Below are 14,463 nucleotides of genomic sequence, written 5' to 3'. Positions count from 1 at the left end.
AAGAACCTGGCATCGCTCAAGCATGGGAAGACATCAGAAGAATCGCTTCTCCTTCTGAAGTTGCAAGGGGCTTCACGAAAGATGCCGTTGTTTCATACCTTGGTTCTGCCCTCGTCTTCAAAGGTCACAGTGAGATTGAACAGCTATACAAGGTATTTGAGTCACCATATACTATGTACCTGCTAGTATACGTTGCGTTTTCATGTCGTTATGTTGTTGAAGGGAGGGCATCCTCAGGAATGACTTCGCATTTTGAAATCAATGCTTTCCTTGGAATCATCATGACTCGTGCGATTTTCACTCATCGAATTGCGCACTTTTAGGTCATTAGAGAACGTGCTATCTGTATTCGATCAAAGAAGGTCATCAATCGCACAATCAGCAATGATACTGTTTGTGAAGAAACCGTCCTTGAATGCAGTCACGCTCGCCCTATTGGTAGGAATGCGGCCGTCCCGCTGGAGTGATCAACTCGTATCACGTCTTGCTAACCAATGACACCTCCAACTTGCATAGAATGGTTGCTGCCTGGGGTCAAGGTTGATATCAAACATGTTAGATGTTTCTCTTTTCGTCATGTAATCTGATTGTTCTCGACATAGCAAACTGATCGTGAGATTTTATTTACAATGGTGACTATTTCAACTTTCCGTGGGGACAAAATCTGTGCCCAACGTGTTTATTGGGACCAAGCAACCGTGCTTCGCCAAATTGGAATTCTCAACAAGGTGATTCAAGAGACCTGAAGAATGTCGTCATATTATTGCCATTTTTTACATCGCTATTTCTGACTCTGTCCGCTTTCGCCAGGACATCTTCTTACGCGCAAGCCAAACTACAGTCACTCTTCCCATTGCTGGTGCCGATCAAGTCGATATGGTCATGGAAACAATGCGATATCTTTCAGTTGAAGACTCTACTCCAGCTCCTTCTGAAGAAACAGCTCCAATGGTCGAAGAAACTCGTGGCGCAAAAGCATTGCCTGCTGCGCAAGCAGTTGCTCCAATGCCGTATATCGATCAAAAGAAGCTAGCTGCTTCTGGTACCGTAATGGCGCCTCTTGCTGAGGTTAGATCGCTATGTTTATCATTTCAAAGTATATACCGTAACGCTTTTCCTTGATACTAGGTCACCCTGAAAGGGTTGCAAGACAAGGAGCGCTGGTCTGATCCTTGGCAAGATGGGAAGAGTCGGCCTTCTTCAAGAGTTATTAGGCCTCCTGGAGGTGGCTCTAGCATTACCTTTGGTTGAGCCTAGAGAACTGTACAAACTTGTAACCGTAAAGAACGATGGCACCAATATACGAGACGTGAAAAAGACAATACATTGCTAAAGGCTGATTTGTGAAAGGACCAAATTGTAGTAAAACAGCAGTCTATAAATTACTTTAAGAACTTTCCAAATTTACTGAAGTCCGAACGGCATCTCGAACACGCAAACGAGTCTACGAATGACATGCTATCTATATTCCTTCGCCAATTCTTTATATAAGACAAATGCAATATTTTCATTACGTCTTTTTCTATCTACCACCTATTTGAAAAACAATGTCAGCGTCGACATACTTGATAACACACTTCAAAATACTTGAACAGCTCTATGATACTAATCCTTTTCAGGAACATACCTCGTAAAGTCCAATCACCATTGCTGGGATTTCCAGACATTCCACCTGCAGCCATACCACCGCTGCCACCACCAGGTCCATACACACGAGACACGACACTCTCAGCGGCACTGCGATATCGTTCAATTTCACCTACACGGCGATCCAATTGCGAGACTTGAGAATCCAACCATCTTAAAGATGACAAGTGGTGATTGAGAATTCTGACTACTTGAGTATAGGCAGACTCTCCTCCTTCAGCTACTGCTACTGCACTACCACTATCTTCACCAGCAGAAGGATGTATTGTTGCATTTATATCTTCAACCATGGATGACAAGTGGCGAAGCATGTCATCAAATTGAGAGTTGAGGGTAGCAGCTAGACCATAAGCCTTTTCACGCTCTTGGTCGGCTGGTGTCATACGAATACGTTCAGGGCCATCTGAATCGAATATTTTACGTATTTCAGCTTCATATGTGGCAAGAGCTTCATCCATTTGAGATTGCTCTGATTCAATATATTCGAGATTTTGATCAATAAGTCGTTGAGTTTCTTCGGCAGATTCGACTTCCTTGGTCAACTTCGTCAGCTGGAGAGGACAAACGCGATGTTACTTTTGATCTAGAATGAGGATTGCTCGCAATCGTGCTTCACAAAACACTCACCTCTTCACCATTCTTCCATAGCATCAAATCCCATCTTCCAATATCCACAGCAAGTTTCCTGAATTCCTGTTCATGCTTCATCGTTTGGGTCTTCCAATCATTTACAATCTGCTCGACTGTTTTATTCTTCAATGACGAGGATGGTCCAACAGATCGAGCCAACGTTGACACGGCACCAGCTGCTGGACCTGCACCTGTTGATGACGAAACGCCTGCTACTGCAGTCGTCGCAGCAGAAGGAGCGAATAATGACGGTGTTGGTGGTTTGGTTGCTGGAGCTATGATGATCGAAACTTAAGCTTTGGGCAGGATTGCTAAATCATCGGCACATCTGTAACTTACTGCCTAAATCAGATATCTTTAAAGGACCTGGAGTTTCAAGGACGCCTGGAGCAGCAGCTGTTGTTGTAGTCGGCAACGCTCCTAGGTGAGGTACGTCTTTTTAGGCCAGAAAAGTCAATCATTTCTTCCAAAATAGACAAGTCACCTTTTATAGCACTTGCTGGCATTCCCGGAAAGCTAAATCCAGACTGTGCTGTAGATGCAGGGGCTTGCGAAACCGCAGTAGCTGGCGGAGCTGCAAAAATAGCAGGTGCTGAAGTCGGTGGTGCACTTGTAGCTGGTGCTCCAAATGAAATCGATGGTGCTGCTGTTGTAGCTGGTGCTCCAAATGAAATCGATGGTGCTGCTGTTGTAGCTGGCGCTCCAAGCGAAAGCGATGGTGCTGCTGTTGTAGATGGTGCTCCAAACGAAATCGATGGGGGTGCACTTGTAGTTCCAAATGATGGTGCTTGAGCTACCGCGGCAGCTGGTTGAGGTAGACCTGTCGATGTTTGTTGAGGAGCACTTCCAAATAGATTCGTAGATCCTACACCTGCTGTTGATGCTGCAGCTGGTTGGCCAAAAGGAAATGACGGAGCTGGTTGAGACGAAGGAAGACTTGTTGGAGGTTGCTGAGAAGCAGCTCCAAACAGATTCGTCGATCCCGTAGGCGCTGCTTGGGCACCAAATGGACTTTGAGATGTAGGTGCTTGACCACCAAATAGGTTTGGTGTAGGAGCAGCGGGTGTAGCAGCAGTAGCAGAAACTTGAGCTTATACGAGTTTCAAGTGGTTGGCATTTGTTTCAACAATTGGCAATAATTTATTCCATCAAAAACTCACGTTGTGCTCCAAAGCTGATTCCACCAAATCCAGTAGCTGCTTGAGTAGCAGGAGGTTGAGCCACATTTTGACCTTTATTTGCAATCGCATAAAAAAGTCATGTGAGTAATAAAAAAACTTGGGTGCAGAGATTCGAAAGGCTGTGGAGACTAATTGAACCTACCAAATGACATTGTACTGGCAGGAGCTTGACCAAATGACAAACCAGAGGTTGGTGGTTGCTGAGACCCACCACCAAATATATTACTCGGCGCAGCATTAGCAGGAGCCCCAAATGCAGGGGCGGCTGCTGGTGCTTGTCCAAATAATGGTGCTGGAGCTGATGTTGCTGGCTGTGCTGCTTGTTGTCCAAATGCTGGAGCACTTGAAGTTCCAAATAATCCTGTACTATTGGGAGCTGCACCAAATGTAGGAGCAATACTACTAGCTGGGGCTCCAAATCCAAAACCTGCAGAAGGAGCTGATGGATTTCCAAATGCTGGACCTGTCGCTGCCGCAGGAGGCTGAGAAGCCGGTGATGCACCACCAAACAATGCAGATGGTTGTGCTGCTGGTGCTTGCTGACCGAATCCAAATGCTGGCGGAGCTGCAGCGGCTTGCCCAAACAACCCAGTAGTTGGAGCTCCTGCTGGTTGTTGCTGTTGACCAGCTGGCTGACCAAACGATGGAGTAGTAGAAGCTGCTGGTTGGCCAAAGGCAGCGACAGGTGCTTGCTGAGATCCGAAGGGTTGAGCAGGTGGTGTCACGCCGAATCCTAACATACGTGGAGGGTAAGGAGTCATGATGAAAGTTGATGGAATAAATCTCGCAAAAATAACCATTTTTCTCTTGAATATGGCTTTTGATCAAAAATATCGCACAGAGAATAAGCACTTTGTACGTGAAATCTCGTCCACAAAAAGACGTACCTCCAGAAGCAGGATTACCAAACCCACCAAAAGCAGGAGCGGCACCACCAGCAGCTGGCTGTTGACCGAATCCTCCAAATGCAGGCTGTTGAGGTTGCGGTGTTTGTTGTTGAGTTTGACCAAATCCAGCTCCAGGAGTTTCTAAAAACATGTTGGTTCTCGGAGTCAAACAAGGTTGCTGAAACGAAGAGACAAGTTCCATTAATTACGTGCAGCGCCCCCAAAAGAGAATTGCTGATTTCCTTGCTGATTTCCTCCAACTAGAATAGATGGGATGAAAAATGAGTCTCGATGAAAACAATGTAATGGATGCATTGGATTCCGAGAGTTATAGACGTACACATAGCTGTTGTACTTTAATTTCTTAGTAGATTCACTATTCTATTATTGTCACCTTATGGTGTCCTAGGCGAAAAGGGAGTGGTGAGCTTTTGTCCTGATTATCAATTTCTCGCGGAAAAGAGATACGAGACACCAATGAACTGGACAAATTGGACGCTTAGATGACTTACCTCAAAGATGCACTCTTCCTTCAGACGTGAGGTCTGTTTTTAACCAACAAAGTATCGAAGTTGACAAGTGATGACATGCTTGAAGTTCAGGTAAGTTAGAGCATCTGACAAATGCTCAATCTGAAATATCTGAGTATGTTAAAAATGTTAAAAGTTCAGTATTTGATTTTACGCGTAATACGCGTTCCTGAACCCATTTGAACCAAATCAAACAGTGCAATCGCCAGTCTACGTCGCACAGCACAAGAATGCGATCCATTTAATTATTATTCATATATACAGTGCTCGATATACAGTTCTCTATGCATACATATTAAGACTATGAGGATATTCTACCAGACCGAGCAACGAGCCTTTGCAAGTGTTTGGCACAGCCAGCTCAAGGTCGTGGACACGACCAATACGTTCAGTCGGTGGGGAGTCTACTATCGTTTTGCGGATAGTGCCAAGATTGGGTGTAGCTAGAGCTGATTCATCACGTTGCAGCCCCGTCAAGACCAGTTTAGACATTACATCCATTCTGCTAGACAATGTCTGATCCAGTGCACCATGTACTTTGCCATAATTGTTTCTAACCCAGCCAGGATATCTACCGCTGCGTCCAGCTTCGCCACTGCGTCCAGCTTGTTCCTCCCGCAAGCTTGCTCTAAAGTCAACCAATCTCTCTGCAGTTCCTTGTAACCTTTTTATAGCCGTCCAAGCTTCGACCAACTGAAGATTGACAAACTGCGTCCGTTGGACCTGCATATTGTATACATTAGCGATTTGACACAGATGGGTAGAAAACACCTTCATGGCGTGTGTCATTTTGGCGGTATATTCCGGGCTCGGTTTAGCACCACTGCCTATTGCTAAATCTAAATACGTTGTCCAAAGCTGAGACGTCATCGAGAGCAAAGGAGATGGTTTAACGGTTTTGCTGTGTTCACTACTAGCCGTCCTTTGTTCTCTGTGCACTACAAATGGATCAATCCATCTCGACACTTGTGCACTCTCAGTCATCATAGACTTCATCATGTCTCGTGCCCTATCATATTGACCATGATGTATGACAGATCTGAGCATGTTGGACATGGTCTTATCCCCGACATCACGACCTTTTGCAGTACACTCTGCTACAAACTCTCTGGCTTCACCAATCCTTTTCAATCGAAGAAGTCCGATCACCATGGCGGCAATGTGAGTATCACTTATAGGAATATCGCTGGCTACTAGATCATCCCATACACTGTAAGCTTTTGATACCTCACCAGAATTGACGAGACACGACATAATGGCACTGTATACGAGCGAGTCCACGAGGCCTTCATTTCTGGCTTCCGTAAAGCAATCTACAGCTGCTTTGTACTGATGAGCACGATGATGAGCATGAATCAGACTGCTATATATACGTGGAGATCGTGGTATGCGTCGAGATTGCATGTCGTAATTTAATTTTTTTACTGTATTATATCGTCCAAGCAGCTGCAATCCATGAATTATAGCGAAGTATGGTGGCTCCGAAGGGTTGACTCGGGCGGCTGCAAACAGGTCCATGGCAGCTTCGACCTGATTCAGTCGAAGACAGGCTTGTATAACTGACTGCTGTAGTTTCGGAGTAGGTGTTATACCCCACTCTATTGCACGTCGATATAGCTGTAGATTCGTTTCATGCTGATTTAGATTGCTAAATGCATCCATAGTGAGTTCAAAAGTATCTGCATTGGGTTTTAGCTTTTGAGACTTGAGAGCATCTATACTCTCAATCAGTCCGTCATAGGAATCAGCATTTATAGAGTTGGCCATATTCTGATGGACATCAGACAACGTCAGGCCGTTTCCCGTCAACACCTGTTGTCGGAGAGACTCTGACTTGTCGAGACATTGTCTAGCTTTGGCTGCAATGGTTTTAAACTCTGCAGCGACTCGTTCATGTCGATTTAATAGTGCTCTAAATTGTAATCCAGTGATACTATGTCCTGCATTTTCAAATCCATGAGCTAATGACAGAATTATTGCACTATGATCCCATGAACCTTCAGACTCCCGTTTCGCAAAGTCATACGTGGCATAGCCTAGAGCTTCTCGTAGCAAGCTATATTGACATAATTTATAAACCAGCGTGTTGGATAAACGTTGGGCGACTTTAGCCTTTCTCTGTTTGTGTACGTGGTTTACCATATCTAAAGCAGCTAGACACCCATCAGCACTGTTTATGTGATCCAAAGCTTGATCCAGACCATTACTTCGTATCAAGCTAAAAGCATGTTTAACCATATCTACGCTTATGATCGAAGAGATGTGCTTCTGGGCAAAGTAATCGTTGAGTATGCTCTGGGCCAACACTTGGCGCTGTGTGTCGGTCAATGACTTCTCCGGATTCGGTTTCATTAGAGCTAGTTCATATCTTTGTGTTGGTTCACTACGACTACTGCTAGGTGCCGCTAACTCCTTGCTAACTAGAGTAGTATCCTCTTCAATTTGGAGTTCTTTCAGCTGGTGAGTACTCTGACTAGTACTAGCATTCAAACTTTTACTATTACTAGTGCAAGTACTGGAATATGCCCTCCTTTGGGGACTAAGCAGGTATGAGTCTTCAAATATCAGCAATGGCACCACGACAAATGTTTGGACCAGCACAAGTCTGGCGCACATTCCGAATATCTTTTTGCTGCGTTTAGACAGAACGGATGCGCTTGGCGATGTTGCCAGCGTGGATGACCGACGTATGACGTCTCTCGTCCATCGAATGCACTTTTTGCAGAAAAGGACATTTCGTCGAGACGAATGCATCCTATCAGAAAAGAGGGATGAAAGACGGTCAGTACAGCATTCCGAGTGACCGCACACACCCGACTTGCCTCTGTTGTCCCCTCAGGACCTTCACGCGTAGTCTTGCTCAACCTGTTCAGTAAACCTGAAGTGTGAACGCAACGGGGCTTCAGGATCGCACAGTCCAGCGAATATGGCTCTACGTGCAATGATCACGTTGATATTTGCATTGCGTCGAGACTGGCGGGATCGTTCGAAATAATTATACCCTCTATATTTTATAACACAAGCAGCATTCATAAGCTATTAACAAGCAATACTAGTAGCAAGTTTTCAACTATTTACACGTTCTAGCGTTCGTGTTTACTTGGGTATTATCGGCGAGAGAAGAGAAAAAGCAATCTTCTCCCGCAGCTCGTTTACGCTCCCTTGTGCGAATCCTGAGAAGTCTTCAGATAGACAAAAGCGTTTAGCAAAAGCCAACGTGAAAACTCCACATGAATTGTAGTCCTGCTGCTTGTGGGTGAGTGTTGAAACTAGCAAGGAAGTTGAAATGAGTGGAGGATAAAAAAAAATAAGAATTAACAAGAAATAATACCAAGAAGCCAATTGGATTTGATAGTGTACTTTTCAGTCGAAGGAGCCTTGAGTTTAGCTTCTTCAACCAAGTAATGTAATATGGGCTTCAAGATATGGGGTGCAGCTTTCGACCCGCCTGGGATTGAATCATAATAGGATACAACCATGTCTTCTATATCTATGCCTACAAAGGACCTGAAAGTACTTTGAGATCACAAATTGGTCAATTGATCAACAAGGAGAACCATGAACCTTACCAGTGTTGCGAGTCTACATGTATTGGAATTGCGACTTTCTTGTATTGGTAGATTCCGCTTGGAAGAGATGTCCATTTCGATACGCCATCGTATCCTTTTGTTTGCAAGAAGGTATAAAAAAAGGAGCTTTTGCCACAGCGTGAGATACGGGATATGTCAGACCAATGTCAAGAACTAGACTCACTTGAAGATCTTGACTGTAGGACCACACCTTACCTGCAGTATCGATAGATAAGCGTTGATCGCTTCATCTAGAAGAAGGGCAGAAGATCAGTAAAATGCGAAGCAAAGTGAGTTATGGACTAGATTACCGTTCAACCAAGCATGAGAGTCTACTATTCGTTCGATTGTAGACTGTTCGATGGGATAGTTAGCAATACGACACAGTTCTACTGATGCGACAACAGGTATGGGAGGTAATGAATCGTTGTCTTGGTTGTCACTAGGTGTGGTTTGAGGAATGCTAGGCAACCAGGAGGGCGATGATGTGTTGAATTTGATACGATGTCTTTCAAGAAGATGCAGTAGCAATTCATGTTCATCAGCATCGAGCTTTTCTAGGTGGACTGTGTCGACCACCCAAGCAGGAAATGAGGTTTTCTTTGGCAAAGGCTCATCAGACGTGTCCGAGTAGTCAGAACTGTTTGATACTAGATCCACTATCTCCTGTCCGTTCTTGTCCTCGTTCTCCTCCTGTTCATCGTCGTCAGCAACATCAGCCGACAAGTTGATCTTGTCCAGCTTTTCGATCAGGTCGTTGTCATCGTCGTTCGGCCCCTCTGGAGCAGCTTGACTAGTCATATCATCGAGTGAGTACCGTCTGCAATCTATTGTGTCTTTGCTTCTGGATGTAAGCTTAAAAGTTGACACTGTTTTGCGTCTTGTTTCAAAAAGATGGCAATGGACGAAGAAGCTGCTCCTGAACAGATCGCTACTTTATCAGCTGATTCTCCTCATGTCAAGTTTCCTGAATGGATTGACGCCGTACAGAACGACAACATTGGCTTTTTTGCCTGGACATTAATGACTAGCCTCAAACAACCTCAAGGCGTATTTCCTGCTGATGCATTCACGACAGCATTGAAAGGTATCCATTTTTCATTATTGAGACGCCTGTGTTGGAGCACAAGATTTTGGACTGCCAGTTCTAACAACACAATCTCTGACCCCGCCCCCCTTTCTTTCAGCTTCAGACTCTCCATTTACGCTGTCCATAGACGTATGCTCTCATCCTCTGATAAACGATGAGCCAGACATGCAGCTCAAACGACGAATATTCAAGGGAATCAACGGAACCCTGTCGTCATTTGTGTACTATTGTAACCGACGATCCCCAACACCATCAGACATTGCTGTTGACTCTATCAACAACGAGGAGCCTCTCAAAACACAGTCAACTACTAAAGATCAGACAGAACAGCCCGAAAGGCCAATCCTACAGGCAACAGAGAACGAGCAACGGCGTTTACTTGATCTCGCCAATAATAGCAAGAACGCAGTATTGTTTGTAGTCCTTCTCAACACCTTTAATGTAGTACCATCACCATCTGAATTGATTTACCTCATAAAACTAGCTCAGAAACGCAGAGCCATACAGGAACTAGTCATTTTAATGACTAAATTCACATTGCCTCGTCAAGTAAATGTCTATGATGTGGCATTCTATTGTGTGATGCATGATGACAGCAATGCTGCAAGCCTCATAATTGGTGAAGAGGGGCAGCTGCCATTCATGAGCACGTTTGAAAATACAATCCAAGAAGAACTAGTGCGTCTGGACATGAGGCTTGAAGCTGCAGATCCAGCTTCTCCTCCGAGCTACAGGTCTAATTGCTTTTAGGTTAGTTTCATTTCAATTGAATTTCACTGAATTATGTGTATTCTTAGGTCGCTGTCAACATATGCAAAAAATGCTGGGAAACTCATCAAAGCTTGGAAGTTGAATCTTGATAATTATCCTTGTATTGCATCTGCGAACGCTCTACGTCGAGCTTTATGGTTGGCCAAAGAAGCCATGACCATGCAAGGTAATACATTTTTGCAAAAGTCTCTGTTTTGAATCTACGGCAACTTGATTGTCTTCATACACTTAGCGAAGGCAAACGATTTTAGTCCAGAACGTGCAGCCGGACCATTGGAATTGTTGGACCAAATACTGATACAAGTTGCGGACATTCACCAATCAACTTTATTAATGACAGTGATATGGTGTATGACTGTGCATCAGCAAACCTGTGATACTGCTTTATTTATTGCCCGCAAATATCGAATGTCAGAATATTGTACTCGGGCCAGACAAGTAGCTCCCTTTACGTCTTCGATGGGATCCATGCTATTACCACCACCCGACAAAATACCAGCAGGAATCACAATTTACGAATACCATGGAAGGATCGAGTTTGTCACTACCTCAGGAATAGACGAACTCGTTGATATCTTGTATAATCAAAACACAAGTATCGTCGGTGTGGACTCAGAATGGAGGCCTGATGTCGATGGAACCCTTGTTGCTACGATGCCGTCACTCTGCCAATTGGCTGTACAAAGACCGGTGCCCAACGATGGGTGGGTTCGAGATACTCCCACGCCAGGCTATGAAATTATAGTATATATCGTAGATTGCAATGAGCTTAGCAAAAGTCCAAAGAAATTGCTAGAATTTTTCACCAAGTTCTTTACTACTACGAGCTTTATCAAGATTGGTAAGAAACGTGGTGATTTTTGATTGTAGGTGGTATTGTGTGTAATTAATCTAACCCTATTTTTGGCTGCTTTCATTTGCGTAGGATTGGATTTGAAATCAGATATCTTAAAGTTTCGATCGGGCTTCAAACCTTTGGCTGATGTTCCATGTCACAACGTATTGGATTTGAACAGTCTTCCAACCAAGAAAGCAGATGGAACTGCATATGGTCAAAATCAAAAATGCAGTTTATCTGACAGTGCTTTGTATTATTTGGGGCAAATGGTGGATAAGTCAAAGCGTTTATGTGATTGGGACCGCAGGCCACTACGAACGTCGAGTCTTACATATGCAGGTAAGAGCACTGATTTTTGGACATTCGCCGCCTTTTCTCGTTACGGCGCAAGCTGACCTTCCAATTCACCCTTGGTAGCTTCTGATGCAGCAATTCTGATCGACATTTACAGGTGCTACCTGAAAAGGGATGGAAATCATCACAACCTTGTGACTCTCTAGCTACCTTGTGACACTATAGCTTATTGCTACTGTAATTCTGCTCTTCTGATTGTACATATTCTTGGGAAAGTGTGCTGTAGCGTGGATATAGGATATGTTTGCTGTAATTGCAATAAATAAGATCTATTTTTATACAATGCCCAGATACGTACGCAGAGTCAAGAGCCTCTCTTCGTTCAGCAATTCTTTTTTGGGTATAACGCCATCGAGTTTGATTTGGTCGTAAGGGATTCTGAAGGTATCTACAGGTTTTTCGTCGTCTAGCCATTCAGGTATGGAATCTAGTTTACCGAAATGGGATCTAGCTTCATCCGCAGACATGGTAGCTAGTACTTTTCCAGTTTCTTTGTCTCTGACTGCTAAATCCCAAGTCTTCTCGTCGTCGAGGACATAGGCACCGCGATTGTGAAGATATTGTGGATGATGCGGTATGATTCCAGCCTATAAATTGATATTCGATGATTATTAAATGGTGATAACGTAATATTCAAGCGTTTGAAAGTCGGATGCCCAGTCAAGAAGTAGGAAAGTCAACTTTTTTTTCAAAGTGACCAAAATGTTGATGTGCACCACCTACCTTTGCAAGTAGCCAAGCGACACGTTCCGACGGCTGGCCACCTACAGCTAGCCAGTATTTGACTCTTTTTGTATCTAGTTCTATATGTTTGACACCGAGCTTGTCTGGAATTGGAGTGTATGTGCCTAATACTTCGAGCGGTTTCTTGTCGCGAGCAGCCCGGGCGTGAGCAATCACTATGCCGTAGAATGGATGGCGACGGGCGCCCCATCTTGCCAGTCTTAGTCTCAACGACATTGTAGAGATGTGGGTGTTTTAATTGTTTTGATAAAGCTGAGAGACATGGCAACAATTACCGTGAACGCACCAGTAGGTACTATCATCGGGTTACAACATGAGAAAATTACCGCTTTTCGCGGTATCCCGTACGCTACAAGTGCACGTTTCAGTGCTCCTGTGGCAGTTACTCACTATGGAGCAGACTGTGATGCTACCGCCTTCAGGTACTTTCAGCTCACCGCAACAATGTATACGTATTCACATGATGTTTAAATAGAGATGGGTGCCCTCAAAATCTATCTACATTAGCCAAATTCTTTCCGGACGTAAGCATCACAGAATGTGATTTCCATGGTGTTACAACATTAGAGGACCTTGTTAACACTCTTCTTTTTCGGAATATCTATTCTTTTAGTTTGTACATACTAGTTCATCTTCTGAAGATTGTCTTTCCTTGGCGGTATTCGCTCCAAAAGTCATTGACAAGCCACTACCAGTTCTAGTCTGGCAAGTCATTGGTTTACAACGGAAGTAGCAATAGCCCGCTGATTCTTAACGTAATTCTAGGATTTACGGTGGTGCTTTTGCAACTGGTTTCATCGATAACGTTGGATACGATCCATCGAACTTGGTCGCAAGGTCAATAGAGCTAGGACAACCAATTATAATCGTGTCAATCAACTACCGCGTAAACGTCTTTGGTTTCCTGGCTTCTAAAGAACTGCAGGCGTACTCGCCAGATGGCTCTTGTGGGAATTGGGGCTTACAGGATCAGCGACTCGGATTGCTTTGGGTAAAACGTAACATTGCTGCTTTTGGAGGCAACCCTGACCGTGTTACGGCATTTGGTGAATCGGCTGGATCTATTTCGATTGATTATCTCTCCACGATCTTTGCAAAGGACAACCTCGTAAGTGTTGCAACCAATTTTAGTGTGATAAAACGATTCATAGCTTAGTAAGATACAAGGACACCGGATTTCATGACTAAACATTTAGAATATTCCCAATAGTTCTCAAGAGCCATTATGCAAAGCGGAACCGCTCTCACCATGCCCATCAAAACAGTGGCAGAAACGCAACCGCTCTTTGACGCTCTGTATCGTGCGGTCAACGGACCAGAAGAGTACGAAGGAGTTGCTAGAGTGCACTTCTTAAAGACGAAAACGCCAGCCGAATTACTCAAAGGTCTAACCATGATTAAACCCAACTCGCTAATGGCTTTTCAACCAGTCCTCGATGGTGTTGTTGTTCCCCAGCATCTTAGTTTGATGGAACGGGGCCCAGGACTTGAAGCTGTAATTATAGGAAATACTAAAGATGAAGGGACTATCTACGGGTTTCCGATAAACGACAAGAAGCAGTTTGAACGATTGGCGTCCGTGAGAGCAAAGTCAAAGGCACCTGAAGCTATTCAGAATCATTACTCTCTGAATAAATGTAAGCATCAATATTCCCGTCTCGTTGGAGCATCTGTATTGTACTGTTATCAAACGATTTGACATTATGAACTTTATAGTCAGGACAATCCGTGAAGCCGCCTCCGAATTAATAAACGATGTGACCTTCCACCATCCAACTGTCTTGTACTGTGCAGAGCAAGCCAAACGAATCCCAGTCTACCGTTTTAGATTCGAGACTTTGATCAAGACTACCGAAAAAACTGGGCTGGGCTGCTTCCACTCGGGCGACCTCCCATTCACATTCTACAAGATGGACAGATTTATCTCTGAAGAGGTTTGTTTTTTGATTCAGAGTCGTCTTTGCAACAATCCCCTTGCTAACATAATATGGATAGGAGCGACAAACAGCAGATCAACTGACTAAGCATTGGGTCAATTTTGTAAACCATGGCCAGCCTGCTAAAGGCTGGAGTCCTTACAAGTCTCGCAATGGAAGTGTGTTGGTCTTTAGGGAAGGCAAAATGATTCAGGAGGAAGGGACTGAATTCCACTCCGAAAAGGTTGACTTTTGGCAAGAAGTAATGAATGTATCTCCACCTTCCAAATTGTAAACTCTGACTCT

The 14,463-nt window shown here is 44.2% G+C and overlaps 3 protein-coding genes across 3 annotated transcripts; all 3 read right to left on the bottom strand.

Moving 5' to 3' along the window:
- Window positions 1-1,522: 1,522 nt before the first annotated feature.
- SmJEL517_g05667 (uncharacterized protein) lies at window positions 1,523-4,496 on the bottom strand (the record flags this gene model as incomplete). The annotated part of the gene is made up of 8 exons (XM_031171593.1): window positions 1,523-1,533; window positions 1,628-2,198; window positions 2,275-2,552; window positions 2,617-2,697; window positions 2,762-3,367; window positions 3,438-3,509; window positions 3,601-4,191; window positions 4,346-4,496. 8 exons carry the CDS (start codon window positions 4,494-4,496, stop codon window positions 1,523-1,525), a joined length of 2,361 nt encoding a protein of 786 aa, XP_031022454.1.
- A 661-nt stretch (window positions 4,497-5,157) lies between these two features.
- Window positions 5,158-9,245, bottom strand: SmJEL517_g05666 (uncharacterized protein; the record flags this gene model as incomplete). The annotated part of the gene is made up of 6 exons (XM_031171592.1): window positions 5,158-7,630; window positions 7,976-8,144; window positions 8,207-8,371; window positions 8,445-8,457; window positions 8,661-8,695; window positions 8,756-9,245. The coding sequence occupies 6 exons, from the start codon at window positions 9,243-9,245 to the stop codon at window positions 5,158-5,160; spliced, it is 3,345 nt and encodes a 1,114-aa protein (XP_031022453.1).
- A 2,527-nt stretch (window positions 9,246-11,772) lies between these two features.
- Window positions 11,773-12,457, bottom strand: SmJEL517_g05665 (uncharacterized protein; the record flags this gene model as incomplete). Its single annotated transcript, XM_031171591.1, has 2 exons — window positions 11,773-12,084; window positions 12,221-12,457. 2 exons carry the CDS (start codon window positions 12,455-12,457, stop codon window positions 11,773-11,775), a joined length of 549 nt encoding a protein of 182 aa, XP_031022452.1.
- Between the last annotated feature and the right edge of the window lie 2,006 nt (window positions 12,458-14,463).

This window comes from Synchytrium microbalum (assembly GCF_006535985.1).
Source record: "Synchytrium microbalum strain JEL517 chromosome Unknown SmJEL517_scf0054, whole genome shotgun sequence".
NCBI lineage: Eukaryota > Fungi > Chytridiomycota > Chytridiomycetes > Synchytriales > Synchytriaceae > Synchytrium > Synchytrium microbalum.
Note: the sequence above shows the minus strand (reverse complement) of the source record. Positions and strands in the feature narration are given on the sequence as shown.